The 25,034-nt window shown below is 38.4% G+C and overlaps 1 protein-coding gene and 1 long non-coding RNA gene across 5 annotated transcripts; both read right to left on the minus strand.

Annotated features, from left to right (window-relative positions):
* Positions 1–1,784: 1,784 nt before the first annotated feature.
* gls2b (glutaminase 2b (liver, mitochondrial)) lies at positions 1,785–24,033 on the minus strand. Of its 2 annotated transcripts, XM_017704825.1 has the most exons (18): positions 23,711–24,033; positions 17,227–17,326; positions 16,432–16,553; positions 12,813–12,942; positions 12,624–12,703; positions 11,543–11,706; positions 10,763–10,821; positions 8,581–8,613; positions 8,341–8,399; positions 8,187–8,253; positions 8,045–8,095; positions 7,107–7,283; positions 4,334–4,465; positions 4,117–4,209; positions 3,462–3,523; positions 3,271–3,347; positions 2,699–2,762; positions 1,785–2,580 (listed from the first exon to the last, which is right to left on the minus strand). In XM_017704825.1, the coding sequence occupies exons 1-18, from the start codon at positions 23,911–23,913 to the stop codon at positions 2,421–2,423; spliced, it is 1,833 nt and encodes a 610-aa protein (XP_017560314.1). In that variant the 5' UTR covers positions 23,914–24,033; the 3' UTR covers positions 1,785–2,420. The 2 variants fall into 2 exon arrangements, with proteins under 2 accessions (XP_017560314.1, XP_017560315.1); XM_017704826.1 differs by lacking the exon at positions 8,581–8,613.
* On the minus strand, positions 17,619–23,700 carry LOC108431574. Of its 3 annotated transcripts, XR_001858162.1 has the most exons (7): positions 22,044–23,700; positions 20,538–20,634; positions 19,949–20,131; positions 19,751–19,784; positions 19,525–19,604; positions 19,155–19,329; positions 17,619–18,402 (listed from the first exon to the last, which is right to left on the minus strand). It is a non-coding gene; the product is annotated as an uncharacterized LOC108431574 (long non-coding RNA). The 3 variants fall into 3 exon arrangements; XR_001858163.1 differs by having other exon boundaries at positions 17,619–19,329; positions 19,949–20,125; XR_001858161.1 differs by having other exon boundaries at positions 17,619–19,329.
* Positions 24,034–25,034: the final 1,001 nt, after the last annotated feature.

The following is a 25,034-nucleotide window of genomic DNA, read 5'->3' on the forward strand; positions in this document are numbered from 1 at the left end:
GTTTACCTGTATCACAATATTCACAATAGAAACAAACTGTACTTGACCTCTCCATCTTTATGATTGGGTCAACTGAACTAAATCGCACATTAACACTCAGGCCACTCTCTGCAAGTACTGGTATGAAAAGATTCGCAGAGAACATTGTGTGTTGCCTTATAGCACCATAGGCTGCTACAAAAACATTCATATTGTATAACATGATAATGAAGTGTGTGTGTGTGTGTGTGTGTATGTGTGTGTGCTGGAGAGGTGGGGGACTGATGGCTAGCCCCACCAAGCAAAGACATTCTGCAAATTTTTTTTTGTTCGTTGTTTTTTATTTATTTCAATTTGGCATAATATGCTTATTTTCTAAAGTCACAGGAAATGTATGAAATATAAAGTTCAGGGCATGATAGAAAAGGCATTTCTTTCTACCCAGACACTTAAATACCAGGAGTGCGCTAGATGCTACTGAAACTCTGACTGGAACAGGTCAAATGAGACAGAAATAGTGTTTCCTGCTAACATACGCGCAAAGTGGGTTTAAGGTGAATAAAGATAATTATATAGAAAAGAACCTCATCCTCACTGTGGAGTATGGTGGGGGATCTGTCATGTTTTGAAACTGTGTTTCCTCCAGAGGCTCTGGGAACCTTGTTAGGATACATGGTATAATGAACTCGATAACGTTCCAAGAGATTCTGCATGAAAATCAGGCAACCTCTGCCAAAACATACATACAGAAGTGCACATCAGTGCTTCCGTGACCACTAAATTAAGCTCTGATCTAAACCCCATTGAAAACCTGTTGGTGGGGCTTAAGAGGACAGTACAAAACAGAGGACCTAGGACCACCAGGATCTGGAGAGATTCTGTACTGAGGACTGGGTTTTGCTTATTCTACCCTCTAATCTCGCCAAGGGTTAAAGGAGAAGACTCATTGCTGCATTATAATTTTGGCAAAGAAAGGCTGTAAGGTACAAAATGCAGAGGTGCCAATACATGTGACACTTGTTGATTTTGTTAAAAAAAAAGATTTTTTTGTTTTCTTTGACTTAATTTACTTTGATTGGAGGTTAGATTCTGTTAGATATATGACCTTTAAAAAAAATCTTTACCAAAGGTGCCAATAATTATGTAGCTGACAGTAATTGAAATTCTGTTCAACTGAGCTTAAACATAATATAATAGTTTGTTAAAGCCTGTATATTCAGTTTGTTAATGACTGTTAATTATATAATAGATACATATTCTTTAATACATTAAACCATTTGAATTTTAAGTCATTCAAATACAAGTAAGCAACAATTACATTGAACGTTAATTATTGTTTGCTAGTTGATACTCATAAAACATAAATTCTATAACTTGACATTGATCATATTTATATTAAATTGTATAACCTGATTTGGCATTTACTTAGTTTCTATCTTCCTACTACCTTGCTACTTTGTGAAGCAAACCTTTTCATAAATACTTAATTCATCATTATTAAGTGGGTAATATATATCCATCCATCCATCCATTTTCTAAGCCGCTTCTCCGTCAGGGTCGGGGGGGGGGTGCTGGAGCCTATCCCAGCAGTCTTCGGGCGGAAGGCAGGATACACCCTGGACAGGTCGCCAGTCCATTGCAGGGCAGACAGACAGACACAGACAGTCACTCACACATTCACACTTAGGGGCAATTTAGCATCTCCAATTGGCCTGACTGCATGTCTTTGGACTGTGGGAGGAAACCGGAGAACCCGGAGGAAACCCACGCAGACACGGGGAGAACATGCAAACTCCACACAGAGAGGACCCTGGTCACCCGGCCGGGGAATCGAACCCAGGCCCTCCTCGCTGTGAAGCGACAGCGCTACCCACCATTAATTAGATCCCTACTATAAATCTGTGACTTCATAATGTATTAAAAGATATTCTGTATTATTTATTACACTTAAATATTCATTCATGAAACACTTCCACTGCACTTTAATTATCTGTGTCAGTAAATGGGTAATAATTCAAACGGTAGCATTTAATAATGCACAAATCCCAATTATTTTACTGTTAACTACTATTATTTTTATTTTCACTTTGTTTACTTTCTGTAGAGTGTGCCTAACCACAAGCATTTCAATGCATGAATGTCCTGACATGTAGTGCAAATGACAAATAAACTTGAAACTTGAAGTATTATATAATGACTGAGTTGTTTTTTCTAGGGGGCTGCTACTATAAACTGCTACCATCTATATAATTCTTCAAACTTCAAACTTGTCTTTTAACTTAGGGGACAACAGAAGCGTCTTGATCATGAACAGCCACTCGCATCATACCCTCAACAAAGGGCAGTCTGGACAGTTATAACCTAAACCTAAATGGTAAAAAAATCACAGTGAGCTTTTAAAGTGAGTGGAAAGCGGAAGCTCCCTGTGCACTAAAGGCAGCTCACATTATACCCTCGACAGAGCCGAGTTTGCTTTGTTTGATGTGGTCAGGCACATCCGGAGAGCTCTGTACACTGTAGGTCTGTTGATACTCCTGCAGGATCTTCACCACCTTTGTATGGGCAAACTGTATCGCATCGTCCAGAGGAATGTTTCCCCACCTGGAGAGACATCAAGTGCATTTTTCATCAGTATCGACATAGTAAAAACTCGAAGATGACAGAACAGACAAAAATGAGGAAAAGGGTGATGAATTTTAGAACATGTAAAGACTTGGACCTGTCCTTCACAAAGGGGTTCACTTTGCAAGTCTGTGTTAGAAACTGCACAACGTCCACGTGGCCTGAAACAGAAATCAGCTTCTCAGGCTCAAATTCTTCAGTTACAAGACATAAATGTAGTAGCATTTCATTTAGGGTTATCAATATTATTTAGTGTTAAAAATTTCTCTTGCATGACGATAAAGTAAATCTTAATTAATTAAACAATATTTCAACTTTCTTAACAGTAAGAATGATGATAAAAGCATGATGGACCCATCTATTTATAAGCATTTTTGCCACAGAGTGTTTCTGCAGTGTTTTAATCTTTTTTATTGCAGTTTTTTTATTGGAGTTTTTGAAAAATATGCAATGTGCGTTATTGTATATTGTATTGTACAGTATAATATTGCGAGTAATCAGTGGATTACACTGTCACTAATATAACTGATAGTGTCACCTTAAGTTGAAATATAATATTAAGTACAGTGGCCCATTTATAAACGTAAAATGTGTCCTTCAAAAGCATTTAACAATTTAAAAAGTTATTCATATTAAAAAGTTATTTGTATTGACTTATTAAAACTATACCTTCCGCAGCAGCCACATGAAGTGCTGTACGACAGTCATAGTCTTTCTGCTCTAAATCCATTGATGACAGAGCAAACCTGAGGGAAGAAGAGTTATGAGATGCACAATGTGAAAAAGAACAAAAATAGTCACAATGCAATTCCATTAAAGTGGGCCTAAAACCTAGTTAAGGATGTTAGGTACTGAATTACCTCCTGAGGGCTGAAACGTCTCCACTATGAGCTGCAAACATCACATTTACCACTGACTTGTTCTAAAAAGAGTCGATTAAACAAAGAGATGAGACAGAGCAATATCAAAGCTCATAACTTTCCAGGAAGTACAACTCATGAAACTGCTTCTGTGACTCACTAAACATATTATAACCACATTTTTATAAATGAAAGATCCTTAATGATTGTCCTTAAAGACATTTATCCAGCAAGGGGACAAAACAAATATAAAACACTATTATTATGTGTATTATGTGTAAAGCACCATGTGAGGCACCTCAAGTCAAATGATTTCATATTAATAAAATGGAGAGGCAGTTATTCTTTCAAATGAAACCAATAAGGATATTTTCTGCAGGATAATCATTGTGCTGATTAAAAAAGATTACATAAGTAAATGAAAATATTGAGTAAGAGAAGTTATGCTACGGAGATTTTCTACTAAGACACTGTGTTACAAGCAAGCATATATTTATTGTCCAGAAAATAAAGCCACATGTGAAGCCCTCAGCAGGCTTTTAAAATAAGCCAGAGGCACTAAGTCAGTGCTATACTGCCACCTGCTGGACAAAACTTATATCAGAATGTTTGAGCTTTCCCAAACCATAATCTTTGACAGTTTGTGGAGACTCACCCGATCTTCACCAGACCACCTACGCGGATCCTGTTTCTTAACAAAGTGTCTCAGATTGTCGTAATTATGGAAGTTGAACAAGGAAACCAGCTCCTGAATAGAGACGTTAATACGGAGTAGGACACATAACTCATTCATACTCAAAACCTCCAAATGAATCAGATTCTATCAACAAAAAAGACTTGCTTTGAATACAGAAAACAGTTTATAACTTCACCTGACAGAAGCGGATGCCTCTGACACTGTTCCCCACCTTGTCTAAAGGTGGTGACCAACACATGACCCCCATCACATTGGGCACTACTAACAACACAGCACCTGACACCCCTGACTTTGCGGGCAGTCCCACCTGCATCACAAGAAGACATAAAGAAACCTGTAATTACAATTTCCTTTATTGTTCTATTCACAGTATATGAGGGAAAATCAGACAGCATAGGTGTTGCTTTTATTTATTATTTCTCACTCACAGATTATTGAAACAGAGACATTCTGGTAAATTCTGTGCAGACTCTAAACCATCCATCCATCCATCCATCTATCCATCCATCCATCCATCCATCCATCCATCCATCCATCCATCATCTTCCGCTTCTCCGGGGTTCGGGTCATGGGGGCAGCATCTTAAGCAATGAGGCACAGACCTCCCTTTCCCCAGCCACTTCCACTAACTCCCCAGGGGGGGGTTCTGTAGGGAAGCTACCCTCTCGTCCAACGGAGAAAACCCCAACATACAGGCACCGAGTCGAGGGGCTATGAGAAAGCCCACACCTGCCCACCGCCTCTCACCATGGGCAACCCCAGAAAAGAATAAAGTCCAGCCCCTCTCAAGGAGATTGGACCCAGAGCCCAAGCTGTGTGTTGAGGTGAGCCCGACTATATCTAGCCGGTATCTCTCAACCTCGCGCACCAACTCAGGCTCCTTCCCCGCCAGTGAGGTAACATTCCAAGTTCCAAAAGCCAGTTTCAGCAACCGAGGATCAGAACGCCAAGGCCCACACCGGACACTGCCCGATCCACAAAGCACAAAACCCCTACTACTGCCTCTCCCATTGGTGGTGGGTCGATGGGAGGGCAGACTCTAAGCTTTTAATCAATATCACATTTGTGCTTGTCAGAATTACATTTGTTATGCATACAGTCTGAGTCAAACTTCATTGCAAATTTAACTCATTATGTAATTGCTACATAATAAATTATATAAACACATTTAAATGGTGTAGTAAATAATAATAATATATATTATTATTATATATTATATATATATATTGAGAATGATACAAATATTAATTTTTACAAAGTCTACTGCTTCAGTTTTTATAATGGCAATTTGCATATACTCCAGAATGTTATAAAGAGTGATCAGCTTAACAGCAATTAATTGCAAAGTCAATATTTGCCTAGAAAATGAACTTTATCCCCCAAAACACATTTCAACTTCATTGCAGCCCTGCCTTAAAAGGACCAGCTAACATCGTTTCAGTGATTGCTCCATTAACACAGGTGTGGGTGTTGATGAGGACAGGGCTGGAGATCAATCTGTCATGATTAAGTAAGAATGACACCACTGGACACTTTAAAAGGAGGCTGGTGTTTGGCATCATTGTTTCTCTTCTGTTAACCATGGTTATCTCTAAAGAAACACGTGCAGTCATCATTGCACTGCACAAAAATGGCCTAACAGGGAAGAGTATCGCAGCTAGAAAGATTGCACCTCAGTCAACAATCTATCGCATCATCAAGAACTTCAAGGAGAGAGGTTCCATTGTTGCCAAAAAGGCTCCAGGGCACCCAAGAAAGACCAGCAAGCGCCAGGACCGTCTCTTAAAAGTGTTTCAGCTACGGGATCGGGCTACCAGCAGTGCAGAGCTTGCTCAGGAATGGCAGCAGGCAGGTGTGAGTGCATCTGCACGCACTGTGAGGCGGAGACTCTTGGAGCAAGGCCTGGTCTCAAGGAGGGCAGCAAAGAAGCCACTTCTCTCCAGAAAAAACATCAGGGACAGACTGATATTCTGCATAAGGTACAGGGAGTGGACTGCTGAGGACTGGGGTAAAGTCATTTTCTCTGATGAATCCCCTTTCCGATTGTTTGGGACATCTGGAAAACAGCTTGTTCGGAGAAGACGAGGTGAGCGCTACCACCAGTCTTGTCTCATGCCAACTGTAAAGCATCCTGAAACCATTCATGTGTGGGGTTGCTTCTCAGCCAAGGGAATCGGCTCTCTCGCAGTCTTGCCTAAAAACACAGCCATGAATAAAGAATGGTACCAGAATGCCCTCCGAGAGCAAATTCTCCCAACCGTCCAAGAGCAATTTGGTGATCAACAATGCCTTTTCCAGCATGATGGAGCACCTTGCCATAAAGCAAAGGTGATAACTAAATGGCTCAGGGAACAAAACATAGAGATTTTGGGTCCATGGCTTGGAAACTCCCCAGATCTTAGTCCCATTGAGAACTTGTGGTCAATCATCAAGAGACGGGTGGACAAACAAAAACCTACAAATTCTGACAAAATGCAAGCATTGATTGTGCAAGAATGGACTGCTATCAGTCAGGATTTGGTCCAGAAGTTGATTGAGAGCATGCCAGGGAGAATTGCAGAGGTCCTGAATAAGAAGGGTCAACACTGCAAATATTGACTTGCTGCATTAACTCATTCTAACTGTCAATAAAAGCTTTTGTTACTCATAATATGATTGCAATTATATTTCTGTATGTGATAAAAACATCTGACAAACACACATAAAAACCAGAGGGCAGCAGATCATGTGAAAATATAATATTTGTGTCATTCTCAAAACTTTTGGCCATGACTGTACAGGTTAACGGACAATACTACCTAAACAAAATTCCAGTCCAATTCCAAACCCCTGTCTCTTCACCATTAAATCTGAAGAAACCTGTGATCATTAAGTCCATGTGAATTCAACCAAATCAAGTCAATCTTGTCTGAAATAAAGCTCGCTCATTCTACAAGTTCATGACTTACATGGAAGGCAAACTGGCCAGAGTAGTCATACATGCCACATGAGTGCATGAGGCTCAGGGTGTTCCTCACGGCCTCAGCAGTCAGCACTCGCTCCCCCGTGATGGGACAGATACCTCCATTAGCCAGTGTCGCTGCCATCACACTGCCTGACTCACATGTCACTTCTATGGAGCACAGCTGAGAGGAGTGATATAGCATGTTTGCAATTACACAATATTTTACAAGTCGCTAGTCATTTGCACTCTTCAAAAATAATAAAACCTTCATGATAACACTTTTCCACATTTTCCAGCCTCTTATCTTTTAGAATGAAACTGGCTGATTTTATATTCTGAAAAGTCTGGGTTAAAGCGTTGTTGATAATTTCAGCTTTAATGGGCAGGACTTAACAGCAGCAGGCTGAATGGGTGGGTTCATGTAAATGTGATTTTGTGACATTACAAAAACAAAGAATTAAAAATCAGCTATTTTTGCAGCTTGGTTTTCATATATTGTATGTTTTTCAACTTTGTTTCATGCTACATTAAACTTATTTCACAAAAGTGAGAAAATCAAATTTTCCATTATAGGGGCACTTTAAAATGCAGTTTTAGGTGTTTTGAGACAAAAAGCACAGAAAAACATGCATCTAAGAAAAAAGAGTATAATAATGAATTAAAATATGAACAATGAAAGAAATGTAATAAATAATAAAATGATGAGTAAAAGATATTTTACGTTCAACAAAAAATGAAGAAAGAGAATTATCTGACATTACACAAACTATATAAAAAAGCAATGCAGAGAATTGTTTTTTTGTGTCATTTTCTATTGTTTCATTAGTCTTGCAAGTGTCTACTTGTTTTGCTGCATTAACCTTTTTGAGCGTAGATGAAAGATGAGAGCACACAGAAGATGGTAAAATATCATGAAGTGCTGAGAAAACTACTGTAGCTCACCTGAAAGTAAAAGTCTAGAGCATCAATCATATCTGCCCCACAAGGAAAACACTGCAAACAAAACAAAAGGACTGTAAGCAATACTCGTTACACTGAGTGGTTTTAGCAAAAGCTTCAAAGGCAAGTCAAATACAAAATGAACCTTTTTCTCTTTGAGGTAGTAGCCTATTGCAAAGTTTCTGTCACCTGTCTCTTTTTCTGATTGGAACCTGGGCGAAAAGAAATTGCATTACACAAAATCAATGCCAACTGCACTGAGCACAAAACCACTCATGTACAACCAAAAAAAGGCTTACGTGGCATTGCTGAACCCTACATATTCCATGCCTGCCATTTTTTTTACAAAGTCCATTACCTGCAGAGATAGATAGATAGATAGATAGATAGATAGATAGATAGATAGATAGATAGATAGATAGATAGATAGATAGATAGATAGATAGATAGATAGATAGATGCATGGAAATGCAAGGGATAAGAAATAACAAATAAATATATTGTGTGCAGTGTACACATAGGATCATGGAGTTACTTACATAGTCAAATTTCTCTGCTTTGTTAGACCCAGGCTGAATGGGAGAGACAAAGACACAAAAGTGACTGAAAACATTCTCCAGTAAAACACGAGGATACACAGTGGTAAAAGGTTGGATACACAGCTGAGTAAAAAAGCATGGACACACTTAAAATAAAGACATTTTTATTTTGTCATCATCAAACGAAATTTAAATATATTTTTTTCTGCACCTTTTAGTGGACAATTTATATTTTGATAAGTTTAATACATTGTAAATAAATAAATAAAATTATGTAAAATGTGTCAAAGCTCTTGCGCAGGTCACGTTAAATGTTTTGTTTTTCTCTATATGTTCAATTCCGCAAATAAACATTAATTGGGTATTAAAATGTGCAGAAGTGCATTCTCTGGGGATGCACTACTTATTTTCACTTAGAAAATCAATAAGACCTCATTTGACCAGGAGCATACTACTATAGAAGGGCTCATACAGCATTTAGTGAGTGTTTCTGACAGTAGATGGTGATTATATACAGTCATAGTAAAACATGTACTGAAAACACACAGTTAATCTCAAAGACAACACCACTGTGCCATGAGGAAAAACACAATTTTTAATGTTTATTTACTAGTCGGTAAAACTGTGTCATACAGAATGTGCTGACAGTGAAAGCAAACAATTTATGTTGTGTAACAGTAAAGTGCAATCTAGAAATGTCTGGCATAGATTTCTGGCCAGAATGTCAAATGTTTGTTTGCCCTGGCCTTGATCTCCATCTTGGCCGCTGTTTGCTTGTATGCGTGGGTGGGCCTGTCCATGTGCGCATACATGTTTCTGTGTTAGCTGTCAACTGAGGGGTGTGAGTGTAAGGGCAACTGTCCAGCCAATAAAAAAGAATGTTAACAGGAGGTGTGTGCTTAGTTTTTCTCAAACAGAAAGATAGGTTTATCAAATACACAGAGCCATTTAAATCTGGGGGGTATCTGTGAGTGATACTGAATATTAATGAGTTCGTCCCAGGCAGGATTCCTGTAGTGAACAAAGGAAATATGTAGCTTCTAAACTTATAACGCTGTTTCCAAAAAACTAGAACACCGAGCAAAACGTAAATCAAAACAGAATGTAATAATATGTAAATCATTTAAAACCAATATTCAATTGGAAATAGTATAAAGATAACATATCAAAAGTTTAAACTGGGGAATTTTAGTGTTTTTGATAAATGTGTGCCTATTTTGAATTTGATGCCTTCAGGCTGCATTGCGTGGTGGCCCATTCTCAACGACACTGACAAAGTGTGTGAGTTGTGCTTGTGTGAGTGTAAAAGACACAACAGTGTCTGGAGTTGCTGAGGTTTTTACACACTTCAGTGTGCTAGTTTAAGAGTGGACCACTACCCAAAATATCCTGCCAAGATTACACAAATTACAAGCAATAAAATAAAATTGCATTTAAAAAAACATTTATATAAAAACATAATTTTCTGTAAAAAAACAATAGCATAACCTTTGTTTATTGATAAATAAAAGTATATTTATGTTTAATGCGTTTCCAAATTCCAAACCTGTGTACTTTTGGCATGCCTGACTCTCTCATAATCTATAAGGGCATTTTGTTTATTTTTAACTTTACCTATATATATTTTCAAATTTGAAAGATTATGTTTCTTTGTCATATACAGCTGTTTGAGCACCTTCCAATTAGAAAGACTGTAGTCTTGTCTGGACATTTCTGTTGACATAATTGCTTTTGAAACACTCTCATCTCCTTGGTCCAGCTCTACCTCCACAATGATTTTTGTGTTACTGTTTCATGTAAGAGGCACGTGAGGAAAATGTAAATGTTTGTGTAACATTTTTCTCAGAAAAAACTTCCAATGTAGGTCTTGGCAAATTTTAGGTATCAATATACAATTTAGTTAAACAAAAAAAAGTGTTGTTGATATTCATAAAATATGAATCTACTCTGGATGAAAAGGATGTACATGTACATTAAGCACTACAGTCTCTTACTTTACACCAGTAAGGTATCACTACAAGGTAATGTTTCTAATGAAGTGGCTAGTGAGTTTAACACATTAGCACACACTGCACATGTTGAGAGAACCTTACAGCAAGTGGGGAATTTACATTATCACATCACTGCTGGGTGTCAGTGACTCAGCAGTGAGAATCACAGCACGCTAGGCATGTCTGTTCACCTTGATAAGAGAGCTGATGACAATTGCTCCAGCATTCACCATGGGATTGTGAGGTTTATCTGAGAATAGAAAACCCACATGTTAATACCGGTAGCAAACCATCTGTCCCAAAGCTGAGAGATTACAACATGCAGGAATCTACAGCGTAGCAGTGTCACTGATTAACGAATTACCCATATCAATGATGTTAGAAAGTATTTGTTTAAACTGGCTATGACGTATAATCATATGCTTAAATGTTTGTTTATTCAAAGCAGGTCATAGACCAAATGCTGTCCACCACACAATGGTGCCAAACACAACAAATGGGGCCAAACACAGAACCATAGTTTTCATATTTCATAGTTTTGATTAACGTTTAGAGAGAACATATAAAATACGATGTGCCAGAAAGTTATCTGAGAGTAACTGAAATCTTCAAAGTAATTTTACCCTGCTATTTTCCAGGTGAAAGGCAGGTGCAGTGCTGAAAATCCCTTAGGTGCCCTGTTCAGTATTTGGACCAGCCATGTTGCAGTTTCCCACATGGAGATGTCAGCTATTGCACTGCTAATGCTTTATAAAATTATGTAACATAATATTTAAAGGAATACTTCACCCAAGACGCTAATTTGCCTGAATAAATAGGGTCTCAAGTAATAACTGGGGGCCACTTGACATGACTGACTGGCAAAATGCTAACAGGTCTCCATTAGCTTTCCTTCATTATTAGCAATGTTAATATTCAGAATTTTTCAGTGTGTGTGATCAATGCATGACGAGCAGTGTTTTCTCACCCACCGTCTTCATCAAGGGACAGCATGTTGAACTTGAGCCCGCTGGGCTCTTTTCCCACAAAGCGGTGCACATGCTCAGTTCCTTGCTCATGTACAGCGATAGCATACTCCAGTGGCTTCACACATGACTGCAGGCAAAATGGCACCTTGGTGTCTCCTGCTGAGTGTCTTTTAAAAAGGAGGATTGCATTTTTTTAAAAAGGAGGACTGGATTTCAAAACTACTTTTTTTTACGTTCTGTTACAAACATACATGCTGCATAACTACCAGGCACATTTTTGTTAAAGTATTCTCCAGTTTTTTAACCCTTTAATTCTGAAGCAAAAAAAACATCTCTTTCTGGATTTTAATCTGCTCATCTCCTTTAATAGCAAGATTTTGCTATGCTGTTGTCTCTAGTGATGCACCAAAATCCAATTGCAATTTTTCTGCCCAATACTGTCAATCTTACGGTGAAATTATTTTCTTCAAATTAAGGCCCAGCCATGTGCTTTTGACCAAGAATACAAGCATATCCAATATTTTCTGGTTTAAGATTTCAATAATGAACAGTGTGCCAGACGCCCAGCTGTGGTTGTTCTGTGATGTACACAGTAAATAGGTGGTTGCTTCTGAACTTATCTGTAGCTGCTTCACAAGCCCTGTGTTTTAGGTTAAACTTTCTCACTAAAAACTTGCTAAAACATTGTTGATAACATAGGCTATAATTAAAATTGCACTCTTTCAATTTAAAACCGTAATTTTGATATAAAGGTAATCTTTCAGCCCCATACTTAATTTTCTTGCCAGCTTATCATTCACATCAACAGCAGCCTCCCCACTAAATTTCACATTCTAACTCCATCCCAATGATGTGACTAAGTAGCCTTGGTAAACCATTTAATTTGGCATTATATAATACAAAAGAGGAGTCTTCATAGGACAGTGCAACCAAGAAATCACCTTTTTCAGCTGCAGCCTAACTTCTGGAACATTGCTATCAAATGGATCACAGATTATATATTAGATAAAGTAGGTTTGACAACTGCTTAGTGTTTATTAGTCAGTTTTATTAGAACTACAGTTGCATGAATTCATCTATTTACCTCTGACCATCCACCGTGCATAGTGACATCCCCCATAGACTAGGGCTAAACTTGGCAAGATGTGGAATGTAGTCTGCCACCTGACACAGAAAACACATTTTTGGTTTAATATAATAATCTAATTACAAAGAGAATGGCAGAGGGATACAATGTTAGAAGGTGAATACAAACACTTTCCACAATACTTACTTGTCCATCATCTTCCTCTTTAGCTCTGTTGTAGATCTGGTTTATAATGGCAACAAACTCCTCAAACTCAGGAATTATAAATTTCTTTCTAAAGGCCAGAGACAGCAGGACAATGTTTCCACCTACAAATCTGTTAAAAAGACAGAAGTCTGAGTTATGATCGTAATTTTTTTTATAGTCAAGTGAGGAACTATTTAGCAAAGAATTCTTTTTTCTTGGTAAGTACTATTAAATATGTTTGATTAATCAGTAAATAACATCTGTGGCTTCACCTTGACAAGAACAAATAAACTTCAGGAACTCTTCAGAAAATTCATTCATCTTCATTATTAGTATTTGAACATTACAGCTGAAATATTTAGATTTTTTTCAGACAAACCACAATACATACAGCAAAATGTGCTTCTATTGTGGACTCTGAAACAGACTAAACCTCTAAAAACTCATTTCATGCACAGACATAATCTGCTGAGCATAATCTGCTGGTCTGACCCCTTTTACACCTCTTTTATTAACCACGCAAAATGAACAACAAACGTGACTCAGTATGTGCTATAATGCACACACAAAAAATCAGTGTAGATCAGAAAATGACACAAACACAGAGGTTGACTAAAGCATTTTTACAACTTAGCTTTAAAAAAATTGCATGAACATGGAGACTGGGTAAAAGATCATAAAAAAGCTTTCAAAAACAAGAGCTGATGGCAGAACTCCTGATTTCGAGACACAAAAGTAATTAGATGCATTAGCTTGGGAACAGAACCTAAATGATTACATTTCTGTGAAATATAGTAACATTATGTTAACGTGCATCTGTTCCAACGCTCAATTCGTACTTCTCAGTATATAAGAAGAAAAAAACATGGAATAAAGAACTACTTTTTGAATGTCAAAAGTTGTTATGCACGCAAGGTGTTATATACCCAAGGGCATATATATATATACAGTTGTGAGGAAAAGTCAAAGGCCACCTTTAATTATTAAATGTCCAGTCAAAATGGCTATTAAAGTACAAGATGTTCATTTTTATTGCCAGGAAAAAAGCAGGAAACAGGAACTTTTTTCCATTTTTACTGTGTGTACCCTTTACCTTTATTATGGCTTCTATTCTTTTCCTTCTCTCAGCAACAGATAATTAACAGCTGCACATTCTTTCAGACCCATAGCATTGACCTGTTCTCTCGCAGTGGACAGATGGCCAGTAGACATATGTCTATATTTAGTAAATCTCTCCGCAATATTAGACACATGGTAGTACACAGACACTTTGAAATACCGTCACTGCAATTTAGTCAAACAAGTTACAGTTCCACCAGAAATCTTTAGAGCAGCTCTGCTTTCACAAGCTCCTACTCTCCTACTCATGTGACATGACACCTCCTCTGAACAGAGCTTGTAAACAATTACAATGCACAGAAATACAGCACAACAGAAGGAGGAGCAGAATTTTTCTGCCCATCTAGCTTAAAGAAGGAAATAATGCTCAGTCTCACTAATACATGTATGTTTGCATCATAAACTGACTGAAAGAAGTAAAAGTTACAAAATAAGACTGAACTTAACCTTATTTCACAACCTGGCATTGTTTTAACAAGTAGTTTCACAGACAATAGGCTAACAGGTGAAACCAGTGATATTCAGAGTTAGGGTTTAAGCTGAAAAATCATTTACTCTATATCTTGAACATGTAAAGTAAGGCACAGTCCTATTTCACCCCTCACCCTTACCACTTAGCCCATACGCCTCTTATTTGCGTGTTCATGCCTAGGGGTAGGGTGTCCCAATTTTTTTGTTGAAACAGAGGGGTAGGGCAAAGTGTTAAGGCTACATGTCTCTCTAAACAAAGGTTTTTCAGAAGCGCACCCCAAACTAAGAGTTATGAAAGAAAAGAAAAAGAAATACAGGCAGATGGCTGTGCGAGCAACCAAAGAAACCCCAAATCTCAGTGGGAGTGGGGGGTTTGTGTCCTCCCTTCCCCCATTTATTCTGTTCCTCTATATTTTTCATCATTCCTGTCCTCCTGTCCTGCCCCCCCCCCCCCCCCCCCCCCACAATTGCATGTGCTCAGACAGGTTGATGAAAATTTCGCTGGTTACTCTGGTGACTATGTGACAATAAAGGCTTCATATCAAATGTGAGCATTTTCTCTGTTAAAAATTACAATAATCATTGTATTACCTTTGTTTAATGTCATTTTAGTGAATTATAGTCCTTTTCTTCATAACAAGCATATAAAGTCACTAGTAGTATGCTGATGTCTTGATAGCTAGCTAGCACTGAGACGCCAGAATGTAACTGCTGCTCTATTTAAGGTAGAAGAAGGGAAGAAGCTGGCTCATAGCTGACCTCACCTTCATATCACCGAAGAATTTGTATGGCTTCAAATAAGCTGTCTGCCCCCTTTTTGAAGGCATATAATGCCCTTCCATTTAACTAAAGCCCAGCAGTGAGGTTGCTGAACTTTACCCTCCTCTGCCGTCACTGCTGACTGGCAGGGTCGCCTACAAAGCAGCACTAGTAGCCAGTTAATGAAGTAATGAGGGGTAGGGGTAAAAAATAAACAACGGGATTGGGTCTAAAAAGGTGGTTGCAAGTGTTTTTTGATTAAACAGAGACTGCTAATAAAGTAACGGGTTTCCACTTTAAGCTCTGTTATTTAATGACCGGTACGGTATCTACATGATTATAAGATACAGAGCAGTATACTCCACGGTTGTAGTAGTACATTCCATGCTGTATTTTATGTTTGAGCACTTTTGATACACAGCTCTTGATAAAGGTTTAAGTGCTCTGTTGGAGGGTTCCCTCTCTAGTCCACTTGACTGTATAAAGTTTGATAAACAGTGAAAATCAGTATCTGGACAGGTTATGATTTCTTTTTTTATCACAATAGACTGTGATTTTTCTGATCCGAAGCAGATGTTGATTTTCTCCTCTCTCTAAAATACAAAAGTGTTAAGTACTGTTTGTCTGATGGACACTACCAGGCCTTGTAAGGTAGTAAGAAATCCTACTTTCTCTGGATCTTTAGTAATTTTTTTGAACTCCAGTCTTTGTCAGTTATTTTCCTTTAACTTGAACCTTCCTTAGGCAAGTGGATCATCTTATATCCATTCCCTGAAATATCTCCTCTCCTAAGGTTTAATCTTTTTTTCATAAAGTTAAATTCCTGTTCTAGACTTAATTTATTCTGGACATGCTATCTAAATACAAAAATTTCCAATGACAAAATAAGTTCTCATTTTAATCCTGTTCACGTATATGTGTTTTCATGCTTGACATATTCAGGCCACCAGACTCTGTTTGCCAACAGTGGTGTGCTCTGAGTGAGTAAGCCTGGTGCCAAAGGACCAGAGCAGCTGTCGTCAGTCTGTTTATCCAGCAATCCCGCCCCATTCTAGTTACACACCTAACGAATGCACACAGTGCTGTGTGCAGATACACATCTCATTGTAAAACAGCTCCACAACACTGTGTATTTTTATCCAAGACATAGGGGCTCAGCACCAGACAGAGAAGTGGAATGCTGTGAGGTTATGAATAGCTCCTCTCCATGAAGCCAACGTGACATGTACATGAATGTGAAATAAACAGAAAGGGGACTTGGACTACCCACTTGCGGAAAAGTTCCCGGTCCATCATGACTTCGCCAGTACACTCTCGAACAGCCTGGCGCAGCTTCTCCATGCAGTCCCGAAGACGAGGGTCTGAGGTCAGCAGGCCGGTACTTTTAAGTGCCTTAGTGAGACACAAAGGTTTGCACAAAAAATCTAATTCATACAGTGTTCATAGCCCAAATACAGCTGATCAGTCGAGACATGTTGGGTGCCTGATATGCCTTCTTTAATTTTGCAATGTAACTACATGTAATGTACTGGCAATGTACCTGAAAAGTAATGAATAGCCACCAGTATAGTGCAAGGTGCATTACTAAATGGGGGGGGCGGTGAGCACCACAGAACAAGTTTACATCTTTAAATAACAATTTGTATGTTACTGTTTTCCTAACTTATTAACTTGTTGCAATTAATTAAATGTATATATTATAAAAATAGACACTCCAAAACAGACAAAAGACACTAAATTGAATATGACTATGTAACAGCTCACAACAATGATCACAACTGTGATATCTTTTACCACACAGCTAAATTCACCTAAAATTCAGCTAAATGTGATTCACATTGAATTAAAAGACAGAGTAGTGTTTAATTAATGTTTACATGTAAACACCAACATGAATTAACCCTTACAGTATTTATATAAGACTGAACCCAAAAAAAACCATAGATGTTATTATTATTAACCATAGCTGTTGTTTAAATTCAACAGTGGGGATTTCACTGTGCAGTTAGTATAGAAATAATGATGAAATGTTAAAATTTTCCTTTTCAACACAGCAGTAACTCACCGCAATAAAGTGAGAGATCGGAACCCTCTCCTCTCCCTCTGTGATTGTGTAGAAAAGCAAATCTTCAAGTCCCGAGAAAAGGCCTTCACCTCTTCCTCCACTGTGTATAGAGAAGTAAGACTATATTAGCTAGTGTAACATCACCTATTACCTACAGGCAAACTAGCTTGTTTAACTTAATTTACTGAGAGCTTTGGTCACTGCATGCAACATAGCAAGGATTATAGTATTCTGTAGAATATTATTAAGATTCTTTTGGGATTTTGTCTGTGGCAAAAGATTCATCTCTACCAACACTAACTTAACTTTCCTCTGACTCACTTTTTTCTCTGACTGCTGTTTCTCACCTCATCCCTCTTTGTGTGTGTCACTCACTCGAGTCTCTGTGCTCATTGTAATGCACAGATCTGATTGGCTGAGTAGCATCACGTGTGATATTTACTATGCCTGCAATTGGTCTGTGAGTCTTCCAGGTTGCTAAAGCTGCACCATAAAGGTTAGAGAGGTCATGCAGGTTAAAATTGGACCACCCCGTCGAAATTAAATAATTCTCCATAGTTTATCGGTTATAGGTCCAGGTCCGCATAGGACGTCGGGGTCCTGATTCGGACAGCGGTCCACCTATTAGTGATCTCTGGTTTACAGGAAAGAATTCAGAAATCAAAGATCCTTCATTAAGGCCCTAAATTACTCTTGCATTATATATTTTTCTACTAATAATTGAAATTTCCATTATCAACATTGTCCACTTTTGATTACTAAAAAAATTAACAAGCTGTTTTTGTTACTGTTTCTTTACAACTGATCAGGGGTAGGTGAACTATCACATAGAATGCATTAGTAGTGTCATATTTTAAAAACTGAGTAAAATGATTATTTAATGTCACACATGTTTAGTCCACTGTGCTAAATCCCATTAGACTAGTTATGCTCTACTTGTAATGAAACGTGAAGGTGGTCAAGTGTTATTTAAGAAGGAAGATAGCCACAATATACTCAAAAAAAGAGTACCGTTTATCACGACAACAAAAGGTATCACAATAATGATAAAATACCATCCCGTCTGGTATATGTAAATGAGCCTCTGATTGGCTGCCCTGCATCACGTCTTGTTCAAAAAGCAGTTTGGGCTGGAAAACATCTTATGACTTCAGAGTGAATGAGCAGAGCTGCAGGCTGAAAAAGTGGGTATAGCTTAAAAAGCATTCGTTTTCATGACATCACAAAAACAATGAAATCGAAATAGGTTTTTGTAACTTTGTTTCCAAATATGAACTGGAAAGAGAAATAGCTAATAGCTGAATAAACTAAACATACACTCAGTATATATTCAGATATACATTCAGTGAAACCCAGGTTCTGATTTCTTAGATGTATTGAATTTGAATAAATGAAGTAGACTGCTTTAAACACTGTCTAAATTTGGTCAAATTTTAAGCTCTCTACTTTTCTGAAAATTTGCTGGAGGGAGGTGGGCAAGGTAAAAAGTTAATCCAATCTATGCAGTCTAGTTATCTTACGTCAGCTTGTCTCTAGCATTATCAGCATCAAAATCTAGCTTTTTAGCATGCTGCCATTTCGCATAACAAAACGTTGTGGGGCAGTGCTGGTGGGTATTTAGATCAGCATGTACATGTACTTGTTATTCCCTTCTGTCCAGTGATACTGATTTAGAGAGGATTTTCATGAGAAATATCGAGGTTACACAGGATTTCTTCTCCTGCTTGATCTTAAATAATTTGCTCATACATAGTTACATTTATTAATAACTACATTCAGAACACATTTACAAAAGAATAATCAAATAAATTTACAAAATCACAAGACAATTGATTTTGAGGATATGTTTATTTTAACAATTGTAGGCTTTGGCATTAATTAGAGGTTTTACTGTCATTTGTCTCTCTGTCTCACTAACAGACACTCACTTCTCTGTGGTAATATTTATACAACCATGGTTTCCTCCAGCTCAGCTGAAATGGTCCATGGTGGCATGCCACTGCTAACAGCAGTCACTACCATGAGTGAAGGTTCCTGAGGATTTTCTGTAAGGTCTCAGACAGTGTTTGGAGTCCTTATGCAAAACTTATTTGTTTGCAAAAACTAAGAAATAAACAGAGGGAAAATAATAATAATTAGATGCATAGCATCTATAAACTAGGTATGCTACCTTGAGAGGTATAATATGGCCTGTAATATGGCCTCTAGCTGTTTTGCTATTGAAGGTGTGTTTCATCTACAGGAACAAAGACTAATGAGTGCAGTAAAAGATTCTAGCATATAATTAATTTGTCTTACTGAAAAAAGGCTGGGCTCTTGCTGGCAAACAGGCAAAGGCTCTTGCTGGCAAACACAGTTTTAGGTCAACTAATCAGGTGCTGCAAAAAAGAAGAACATATTGGAAGATAAATGAACAGCCTACTGTTGAGGGGCAGACAATGACTTTGGAGTGTGTTCATGAACATTATGCATTAAAGAAAATTTAAAAAAAACTAAAACCTTATCTGACTACTTTATTTCTTACCTTGGTTACCTTGGCAAAAGGACAGGTGGAGGCTCTGGTTGGAAAACAGGAAGAGGCAAATACAATACAATGCAATTTGAGGACAGAATTGGATGATAAGAAGCATCTGTTCTAATCTTCTTTATCTCAATGAACAGCTTACTGCCACACATTGACAAAACAATTAGATATTAAATATCTATTAAATCTATATTTTACCTTGTTTGAGCTGCATTTGTTGTTCCTGAAGCATTTGCTGCTGCCTCACTTTGTTGGGTCAAACATAAGGAGTACAGAGGTGTTTAGGAAAAAGCACCTGGCTTAAGATCTTGTGATGGGGATGAGGTCATTTTGCCACATGGTCACACAGCAGATCCATGAGTTTGTCAACACAGCCTGCAGCTTTTGTAAAATATGACTTAGTTATTCATTTGTTAATTAAAACAAGTGCACCAGTTGCCAAGTGAATCTAAAGGAAAGAAAAATGATGGTGTGAGAAACTATTCACTGAAAACTAATTCATTAAGTTCTTTATCTCAGTGGTTTAACAATTTTATGAGCAGCATCTAATAATTAGATTATACTTGTATGGATAGTCACCAGGGTCAAGGTCAAGCCCAGGTCTCTCCAAGGAGTTGGAGGTACTAAAAGTTTTCATCGGCAGCTTCAAGAGAACTGACTTCATTTTCAACACTATTGTTATGTAATCTTGCCTGAGAATCTGTACATTTCATAATAGAAATAATAATCATGCAGATGTTAAGATCGCACAATCAGACATAAGTGAGCTCTAAATCTCTGTACCCACCTTTAAACTTTCTGGATGGCTTCACATGTGCCTGGACAAAGACATCATGCAGGCCAGTTGAAGCAGTCTGACATGTTGCGTCTCTACAGGTTTTTGCCTAAAAAAGAAAAAGTTATTACAACCTTTTTTTTTTCTTTTTACAATTAAATAAAATACAGATAGGCAAAAGTAAACATCACACAACCACCAACCTGACTCGCAAAATAACTTGGCAAAATCGAAAACATTCTAATGTATTCACCAAAATATTTAAGTTAAAACTGCATCCATGAAGCTTGCAGTGTTAAAAAGCTTCCTGACGTCAGAGAGAGAGTGCAAGTTTGGCCACACAGTGCAACAAAAACCAAAATATTTAGATTATGCCATCTAATAGTTTATTACCATCTGATAAAAAGTGGCAAATGTTTTAAGTTCACACATTTTTTTCCTGTGTTTTGCAGTGTCAGCTAAGGTAGCCAGCTTGTTAGCAAGCTAAAAATACACCGATGAGGCATAACATTATGACCGCCTCCTTGTTTCTACTCTCACTGTCCATTTTATCATCTCCACTTACTATATAGGTGCAAAATTACAGACTGTGGTCCATCTGTTTCTTTGCATACTTTGGTAGCACTCTTTTACCCTGATCTTCAGTGGATCATTCTCAGCACTGCAGTAACACTGACGTGGTGGTGGTGTGTTAGTGTGTGTTGTGCTGGTACGAGTGGATCAGACACAGCAGTGCTGCTAGAGTTTTTAAACACTGTGTCCATTCACTGCTGCACAGTTTGTGTTGGTCATCCTCTATCCTTCATCAGTGGGCACAGGATGCTGTTGGCTGGATATTTTTGGATGGTGGACTATTCTCAGTCCAGCAGTGACACTGGGGTGTTTAAAATCTCCAGCAGCACTGCTGTGTCTGATCCACTCTGACCAGCGCAATACACCCTAACACACCACTACCATGTCAGTGTTACTGCAGCACTGAGAACGATCCACCGTCCAAATAGCACCTGCTCTGTGACCGGTGAAGAATAAAGTAAAAGGGGGCTAAGAATCAGAGAAACAGATGGACTACAGTCTGATTGTAGAACTACAAAGTGCGCCTATATAGTAAGTGGAGCTGATCAAATGGACAATGAGCATAGAAACAAGGAGGCGGTCATAATGTTATACCACAGACATTGAGTTTGAGTACTCGACTACAAAATTACTTGAAATGCCCGTTCCTAAAATATGACTTGGCACTCCCCTTCTGTAAACCTACTGTGATAGTAAGTTATTTGCTATGTTAGCTAACTTAGCTAGCTATATGTTTAGTAAAATTTTTAGCTAGTTTGCAGGCTAACTTATCCTCACTGACATCTGAAAAATGTAGTAAAAACTACACCAACGTTTTATCAAAGAGACAAAAAACTATGCTGTTATATTATCATTAGATCACTTCCTTTAGTTTTAAACACTGACATTTGACAACATGCCTAACTCAGGTAAAATGCTTTGTAGTAAAACATAACAATAACTCACCTTAGCCAGAAATGTTAGCTACGTGCTCTGCAGATGAAGGGACGCCATCTGGCTTCAGGCAAAGATGTTGTTCAGGCAGATAACACATTTGACCTCCACGAAGCTGGCAAAGCTCCCCTCATCAGAGTGTGCATTGCAAGCATGCATGCTGACAATCTTGGTACTGGCATGCAGACCGATCACATGTAACCACTGGCTGACCAGCGCTGGACGCATTGATCTCAACCAGAAAAAGCTAAATTCTGTATCTGTTTTGTTTTATCATTCTATTTTTAGTACTTGTTGTTTGTGAAGCACTTTGTAGCTGTGCTTAGAAAAGTGCTATATAAATAAATGTTTACTTACTTACTTACTAAATTCAAAAATGCTGAACAATTGGAAAAACCAAACTTGAATCTGAAAGACTAAATAGTAAACTTAGGTAGCTAACTAACTAGCTAACATAACCTAGCTAAGACTAAAAGGCTGAAAACTACAATATCTGCAAACACAATAACTCAGAACTAACAGTTCTAACTAACTAGAACACTGAATAACAATCTAAATGCGATGAAACGATACGTATAGAAAATGATCCAAAACGGTGCCAGATTTCTCCCCCTGCTTTAGGGAATGGGGGGCTTCATCAGGGGGCCATAACATTGAATGATTTGCATACTGTGACGTGTCATCATACTTTGGGACGATGACACGTCATCCACGCCTACAGCAGAGTTGAACCAGAGGGGTGGAACCACCAGTGGTGGAACAGACCTCGATAAACATGTTATTTTTACAGTTTGGAAAGATGTGTGCACATTTTAAGCAAGGCTGTTATGTTTTATTATTACAGTGCATTCCAGCAAATGGTATTGGGGTGTAGTTACTCTTTAAAAAAGAACCATAAGTTCTAAATAGAACCACTTTATGCTTAAATGGTTCTTTGCATGGTGAAATTGTTCTTCAGACTGAAGGACAATGTGTTGTATATGGTACTATAAAGGGTTATTCTATTCTTACAGGTTTGACATTATAACTACAGCAGAACCCATTTGGTGCTATACAGAACCGTCTACAACAACTTAATCAATCTGAAGAACCATTTCACCATGCAGAGAACCCTTTCATGGTTCTAGAGAGAATTCCCTTTACTAAAGAACCCTTCAAGAACCATCTTGTCTTGAGTGTACTGAAACCGGTGATTCTAAGCTGCTGTACTGTTTTATTTTTCAGCGTCTAACTAAGAATTTGGTACAGAAAACTTGTTCAAAAGGCCGTTAGCTACACTTAAAAAAAATCCTTCTTCAAGACAGTGGTTCTACGTAGAATTATGAACACTCAAAGAGCCCTTTGCATGATTTAAGGGTTCTTTGCTCATGAAAGGGTTCTTCAAATGAATGGAGAGTGCGCTGTAATTGGTTTTATATAGAATCATTTCTATGTAGGACCTAAAAGGGTATATATAGAGCCACACACAAGACATTCTGTATTAACCAGAAGAGCCATTTCACCATACAAAAAATCATTCAAGCATACAAAGGGTTCTTTGAGTGGTAACCTATATATAAAACCAGTCTTTCCTAAAGAACTCTCGAAGAACCATCTTTTTAAAGAGTGTAGATTTCTCTAACGGTATAAAGAGTCCACACGGCGTTTCAGTCGACTCGGTTCACTCTGAGCTGACTTACCACGGGGCTGGTAGAGGTTCTCCTCCACCGGCCGCTCGGTCGGTGCTGAGGTGAATTCCGGCTGAAGAACCGTGACTGAAGCGTCTCTTCTGGCTCCACACACCGGGCCGCCGACCGCGGACGGTCGACTTAAGCGCGTCTTTCGCGAACAACTCGAAGACCCCGACGCTCGTCGTCCGCACTAAAGTTTTCAGGGAGTTCATTGTCCGCTTTGAGATGGGAGCTAACAGGCTAATGATTTAGCAAGACCACGGTTTCCCTGCGCGCTGAATAACGGACAACTCGCGTGAACAGGTGCTCGCGCGCCATGCGAGGCTCTGAGGGTGGAGCGGAATCTGAGGAATACGCGCGCACGTGTAGTGTTGTATTAAAGGGCCCACATGCATCTGTTTTTTCACTTCTTAAATTTGAGTGGTTTGTATATCAAAATATAGCTATAATTCGTGACCATTTTAACCACTTTTTTATCGTATGAAGTTTTTAAAAATGTAATACCAGTAAAAATGAATTGTTTTTAAGTTAACGACCGTTTTTGGTTTTGTGCCTTTAAGACTAATAAATACATAAAATAGCTGTCTAGTATTATAAAGGCAGTCCAGGGCTGAGTTCAACCACTCGCAATACTGTTAAATGTAAACGGTGTGCGCTGAATACGCTGCTGAGCTAAGCGAGCGTTGAAACCACAGAAGCTAAAGAAACGGCTGATGAAATGGGTTTAAACGTGTTTAATACTTTACAACACGTCTTCTACCGTCGTCAGGAGTTGCGTACGCCGGGCTACAGGGGGCGCATTTGTCGAGGACATTATTAGAATCCACTGCCTTTTTAATATGGATAAGGTAATGTATTTACACATCACTGCAAAATGATAGCAAAGCAATAATTTACAGCTTTTTAAAATTAAATGTGCCCCCGGCCTCACTCACAGACCACTGAAGCCCCATGTAAGGAGCTCTGGGTCTAAAATGAATGGAGTTGTTGAAAACTGCCTCACATTCTGTGGCAATCAAAAATGTCCAAAAGCTGATAAAGTTTGTCCTATGAACATTTTTCCTCTCAGATGAATGGCAAGAGGAGAAATATGAATATTGCTACATGCAAGCTAACGCTTTACCATGCTAATGCTGTAGCGGTGTGGCAGGCCTACAAGCTGACCTGCACTCACCGCTCAACATGACCTCCCTGAGCGTGTTTTTCACCTCTTTTAACGCTCTTCTGATCATTTCTGAAAGAGGGTGGCAAATCACAAAAAGAGATAAACGCCCTAAAGTGATCCGATTGAGCTTGTGCATATCATACAGTGTGGTAAACCTGTGTTCTAAAG

This window comes from Pygocentrus nattereri, chromosome 21 (assembly GCF_015220715.1).
Source record: "Pygocentrus nattereri isolate fPygNat1 chromosome 21, fPygNat1.pri, whole genome shotgun sequence".
NCBI classification, from domain to species: Eukaryota; Metazoa; Chordata; class Actinopteri; order Characiformes; family Serrasalmidae; genus Pygocentrus; species Pygocentrus nattereri.